Source organism: Nicotiana attenuata, unplaced genomic scaffold, assembly GCF_001879085.1.
Source record: "Nicotiana attenuata strain UT unplaced genomic scaffold, NIATTr2, whole genome shotgun sequence".
Lineage (NCBI taxonomy): Eukaryota > Viridiplantae > Streptophyta > Magnoliopsida > Solanales > Solanaceae > Nicotiana > Nicotiana attenuata.
In genome coordinates this window covers 131,214-137,878 of record NW_017671552.1, presented here as the reverse complement: position 1 = coordinate 137,878, position 6,665 = coordinate 131,214, and the positions used below count along the sequence as shown (strand labels likewise).

Sequence of the window (6,665 nt, the reverse complement as noted above, 5' to 3'; positions counted from 1 at the left end):
ATTTATTTACTCCTATTTACATGACTATTCTAACACAAGCACTAACGAATTTGGTCATAAATCAATGTTGTCAAAGGCGCGCTTAAAGCACGCTTAAGCCTTGAAGCGAGGCTCAAAACATGTTGAGCGCTTCGCTTCACTTTGTGGGCGCTTCAATGTCGCATCAAGGCTCTAAGGCATACTTTTCCTTGCCAATGAATGTAATCCTGAAAAGGCGATACTAAACAATTGATATTTCACTCTATTGTAATTTTTTTTCAATTTCTTTATCCATATATTTGTTATTCATGCTTATAATTATTGGTCTTGGACTAAATATACATATTTTTACTTTTTTCTCCAGTTGTGCCCTTAGAGCTTTTTTACGCTTTTCGCCTTTGATAACACTGTCATAAATCTAATAAATAAACGTCCGCAAAAAGAATGAATCGACCGAGACACACACTGCTCTTATATCTCAGATCATAGAACAGAGTAGAGATACAACACATGTTTTAGAGATAGCAATGCTTTCACTTTGGGAGAGGACGCAGCAACTTGACATGCCACTAACTTTAATGCAGCATCTGAAGAGGAAAGTTTTCGTTTTTTAGGTTTAATTCCCAGCTTTCGCCTACATTTTACAGCACCACAGTGGCAATCTTGATCTTGCACCAAATTGAACGAACCTGCTACACTTGTTAGACTGAGCAAGGGCAAATGCACACTCGGAGATAACAGACTGCTGACCGAAAATGCTAGGATGGCAGAAAACAATCAAAATAAAAATTCAATGTCCATACTGATAATCGTAGGTCAGATGCTCGCCCTTTTTAATGTCACGTGTCGCAAATATGCCAATTCTTGTCTCACCATCCATCAACCTGAAAATATGATTCAGTATGAAACCAAAATAATTCCCACAATAGGCTGGTATCCCTGAGAAGAAGGTTTGAGAGAGCTACAAATGATTAGTAAATATTAAGCCGTTTATATACCATTTCTGCATCTCAGTATTTGGACAACAGCTATGATTAATGTATCGGGATTTGTTGCCCTTGTAAGTGGCATCAATCACCATATCCCGATTGATCTCACACAAGTAAAAGTTTGTTTCCCCACTATGCTTCATTTTCCAAAGTCTCTCTTCACATGTTTTGTCATCAATAACTGCAGTGTAACAGCTCAGAATGTGCAAAACATGAAATACTCTTCATACTAAGCAAGAAACTGAAAGAACTTCACCTTCTCCAACATATTCTATAACAAAATCTTTTCTCTTGATATCTTCACCTGCCTCAATCCCACTGCCACATTTATCAGTCTGCATTTTACGTGTCAACAAAGCTTGACTATCATAGATGATTATTGGCTGGTTTTCAGAAGAACGAAAAGTTGGAAGAATACAAAATAAGCAACAATAATTTATTTCTACACCAGATATGTGAGAAAATGAAATGCAAAAATAGATATGGCAAATGGTACCACCCTGCATTTTTTGAGGAATTTGGAAGTTGGTACCATTTGGCAAATTTTATGTTTGTTTAGGTACTAATTGATTACTTTTTTTACTTTATCATTTATTGATTGATTACTTTTTATGAATCCATCATTATATAATGAGCTTGACTTACTTCAGTCGGCTTGTAAACCCTGGTCCTTTTCTTAAAAAACGACAAAAAAAAGAGAACCTAAAAGAAAAGATGAACATGAAAGGAAAATTCAAAAACCTATGTTATGACCAAAGCACTGCGATACCAATCATAACTACTCAGTCAAAGTATGTACAACCTCTTAAAAGTGGAAAAATAAGAAACATCAGGTTCTAAGCTTCTTTGGTGTCAATTGTCTGAAAAATGAAAACGCTCTATATGGGAAAGGAATTGTCTACACTCCTGGTAATAAAAAGACTAATAAAGACAACGCCACAAAAGATATAAATGATGACTCAATGCTGTCAAAATGCACACAATAACAAACATATGTCCAAATATCTCAGTGTTCAAAGTTTATGTGCATACCATAACTATTTTCATCTTCTTCACAGGACGTAGATGGAATGGTTTGTTAAGACAAGCACTCCCACATTTACACCCTGAGGAGCAGCTAGACCATAAAATGCTGCAAGAAAAAGCAAAGTGAAATAACTAACAACCCACGACTTTACAGATGGTTTAAATGTCAAGATGCTGAAAGTAGTATCTCTTTTGCGCCTCAGGTGCTACTTCATAGGATAAAGGTTTGCATAAAAGTTATCCAACATAATCCCAAATTATGTATATCCTGGATTGGATGATTCTGGATAAATCATCCAAAGAAGTCTCACCAGTTTATTTACAAGAGGGGGTAACTATAACTTTTCGCTGGATAAGCACCTATTATGATATATAACATATTAAGGCACCATCTTCTTATTTCATCTCTTCTACTTTTTTTATTTTGAGAAGGTAACATTCATCTCTTCCTTTTTTTCACACCCAATCAAGCCTAGGCTTCCTGCCACATCCCCTTTCATCGAAGTCCAGCTTTCCTCCCACCTTAACCCTTATGCCAGGAACCTTGCTATTCTCACTCTTACAACATAGTCAGAGCTGCCTCTCTACCCATTTAGAAACCCCATCCTACAAGCACCACACTTGCGGATTAACCAACCCCCACCCCATGCGAGCCCCTCTTGTATCCCCTTCAGTCCCTCCTTCCCTCACGTATTAAGACTCAACCCACACTCAACTTCTCCTTCTCTATTTTCCCTTCCCCTTGCTTATTCATCCTTCCATGCGAATTCAATATTTATCGCCTTTCTTCTCTTTATCTTCTCTGGGACAAGCTTTTTTTTTTCTTTTTTTCTTACGCAATTTTAGTTTGTTTTTTCTCAGATTGATGGATGATGATTCTGTGGCATGAAAAAATTAAGTTGGACTAAAATATAACTTCTAGAGTTTTTAAAAAATATTTAAATAACAAAAAGCAAAAGATGATGTCAAGGGCCTACTTGGGAAGCAGCAATAAAAGGTCATCCCATTGCCAGTCAAAAACTCCATTGGACAATGATGAGATATCTGGTCATTAATCAGGACACGCCAAACATGTGACATGACATATAATCCAACCCATAATCTCCTCATACCATCCTATCCAGAGAGAAGGCATATCCCATTCAATTACCAAACAGCTCCTTAGTGCAGTGACTACCTTCTCCTACAATGAAACTAATACCACTAGTCATTCCATCAATTATTCACTAATAAAAAATGAGTAAAGAGCTTTGGTGTAGTGGTAAGATTGCAGCACCTGGTGCGTGGATTAAGCACATGTCAAGGGGTCGAACTTTGCTGCAGACAAAAGCCTAGCATTTAAGTGGAAAAGGGTAGAGCGGCGGGCCCATTATCAACTGAGTTTTGAACCGTGCACCAGTGGTCCTTAGTGGTTTCTTGGTTATCAGAAAAACGTTGAGTAAATTCATCTAACCCTCTCATACATCCACCAATGGTCAAATATATCTCACCATCAAACTAATAATTCCTAAGAATATATAAGACTACTTTTTTTTCCTGATAAGGTAAGATTTTATTCAAAAGCAGTATCAAGAAGATACTGTGGCAAAATACAAAGAGCTAGACTTGACACATTAAATCCCTATAAAATCTAACAAGTCGAGCATATCATGGAAATATAAAAATAAAATTTCACTCTTCCAGTAATACATATTAAGAATACATCTATATTTCACTACTTGAAGTTGCTCCTTATTGCCCTCAGAACATCTCCTATTCCTCTCAGTCCAAATGGTCCATGTATGCATAATGGAATGGTCAACCAGATCTTCTTCTGAAATTTACCTGCATAAATTGACTTCCGGCATCCTAACAGACTTCTGAGAATTCCAAGAATAGCACATTGCACACCATAAATTTCCATGAAAATGGTCCAAATCTGCCAGGTGTAATTGCAGTCCATAAAGAGATGATCAACAAATTCACAAGAGTTTTCACATAGATAGCATCTGCTATAAAGCTTAAAGCCTCTTTTCCTCAAATTCTCCTGTGCCAAGCATGCTTCATGGACCACCAACCAACCGAAACAAGCCACTTTGATTGGTGCAAAGTCTTCTAAATCAGCTTCCAAGGCCACATAGATCCCAGTTCAGTGTCTTGTTAAATGAGTTATAAGAATTGATGGTGAAAACTCCTTTCTATTTAGAATTCCAGCACAATACATCTACCATCCCCTGATTTATCTTCACAGAATGCATGTTTTGCAAGAAAAAGGTCCCCTTCATGCATTTCCCGGTCAAAGAAAATCCTCCTGAACTGGAAGTCTGAGAATTCCAGCCATCTTCACTAAAGACATCAGCCATTAATACATGGGAAAAGGGCCAAATATACCCCTCTACTTTAAGATATTGTCTACATTTAACCTCCGTTATACTATCGGGCCAAATTTATCCTACCATACTATCGGGCCAAATTTACCCCTACAATCACCAAACTTTAAAAAAGTTACCCCTCAGTCTGTCAGGTGACCCAGAATCTCCCAAATCATTTTAATTAAGTTACTGATTCTTCTTCTTGGTCCACTATTTTCGAAATAATTGGCATTTACATACTTTCTGAATTGGAGAAAAAAAATATTAAATAATACAATTGTTAATAAACAAAGTATAGTAAATTGAAAAATCTAAATTAGGTAGCTTTTCTAAATTCTAAAAGTATTTACAACATCCCAATTTTAATGAATTCGTTTCACCAAATGTATGGAGACTTTGCATTAATTAGTGATTGAAGTTGAAGTTCCTCGGAGACTTTACATTGTCTAATTCAACTTTGCTTTAATCAATGCACATTGTGCACTCTTAAGTAATTGATCGAACTCTATACTAACCAGGCAATGACAGAATATATTTGAATATACATGTACATACATGATGGTCAGCTGCATATAATACACAATAAATAGACCCACTGAATTCTACGGTATGTATATGATGGAAAAATAAATAAAATTTTAAACCAATTCCAAAACCATTATTACAAGAAGAGAAGTGGGTGCATTGGTAATTTAAAAAAATTATGAATAATTTGTATAGTCTAGTAACTTTAGCATTCACATCAATAGTAATTACTGAAAACAATGGAGCGAGAAGAACAATACGTGATTTAAATAAAAGGAATTTGGGAGATTTTGGATTACTTAACAGATCACCGGGTAATTTTTAAATGTTTGCTGATTATAGGGGTAAATTTGGCCTGATAGTATAACGGTAGGGGTAAATTTGGCCGGATAGTATAACGAAGGTTAAATGTAGACAATATTCGAAAGTAGAGGGGTAATTTTTAGAACAATTAACTGGACTAGCAGCCCATATTAGTTATAAACTTTAAACTAGTATTAGTACCCGCGCGGATGCGCGGATACTAATCATGTCAAATATTTAAGTTATTTGGATTGTATGTAAATAATCTTAAAATTTACACTTTCTCAGTAAATATAGATAATCATTGGATATTAACTACATGAAAAAAATTAACCATTTCTTCTATTTTTCTTTTTTAATACTATTCTTGCCGGTGTCTGGATCCTAGAAATAGTCAGAAAGCAAAATAATAACTCATATTTATGGCAAAACAATTAAATGTTGAGCAATGAATGAATCTTTGGGTAAGACTTAACTCTTTTACTACTACTTGTACTCTTATTTGGTGTGTTGATATCTCTTAAAAAATACTTCTTTCTTAAAATTTCAGTTTCTAAAACATTTTTTTCATTAATAATTATTTTTATAATAATGTAGTAACTGAAAATATTATTCGTAATTCAAAACTCATTTTAGTTAGCTATCTAAAAATATAAGAAATTCTTTAGCTAGTGAATTATTTTTACTCCAATTTGATATTTGACATTAACCATGTTAAATATCTTAGTTATTTGAATTATATGTAAAAACCTTAACATTTAAACCTTCTAAATAATTATAGATAATCGTCAGATATTAATTAAGAAACATTACATGAAAACAGACTAACATTTTCTCAATTCTCGTAGTGATAATTTTGTTTTTGCACTATTCTCATAGGTGTCATTGGAACCTAAAAATAGCCACAAAGTGAAATAATAACTCATATTTATGGCAAAGCACAAATGTTGACACGATATAAATGATTATTTGATTATGACGTAACTCTTATACCACGACTTGAACTCTTATTTGGTATGATTTTATCTTTCAAAAAATATTTCTATTTTGAAATCTCAATTTCTAAATATATATATATATATATATATATATATATATATATATATATATATATGCAAGTGAAGATATTATCTTTAATTTAAAATTCACTTTAATCGGCTATCTAAAAGTTTAAATGATTTTTTGGCCGGATTTATTTTAGTATGACTCCACTTTAAGTTTATCGATATCTCTAGCCCCAAAATTTAAATTTTTAATACCCTATATATACAAAAAAAGATTGTTCTTTGAATCATTAAAATATTAAATTAGTTGATTATTATTATAAAACATTGCATATATTGTCTTAAAATTGTCAAGTAGTTTATTTTTCGACACCATACTTGGCTTAACCTCAATGGAAACTACTCAAATTGCATTCCAATTTAAATTTGAATATCATATCAGTTTGTTAGTAATAGTGATTTTTTAAAAACGACACATAATGTAAATT

At 33.6% G+C, this 6,665-nt stretch overlaps 1 protein-coding gene across 1 annotated transcript in view; it reads right to left on the bottom strand.

The window, feature by feature from the left end:
• Positions 1–462: 462 nt before the first annotated feature.
• Positions 463–6,665, bottom strand: part of LOC109208948 (histone-lysine N-methyltransferase ASHH3-like) — a 13,571-nt gene continuing 7,368 nt past the window's right edge. The window contains 6 exon segments of the mRNA XM_019372104.1: positions 463–648; positions 650–668; positions 783–863; positions 978–1,149; positions 1,225–1,303; positions 2,001–2,100. Coding sequence (XP_019227649.1) covers positions 463–648; positions 650–668; positions 783–863; positions 978–1,149; positions 1,225–1,303; positions 2,001–2,100 — 637 coding nt within the window.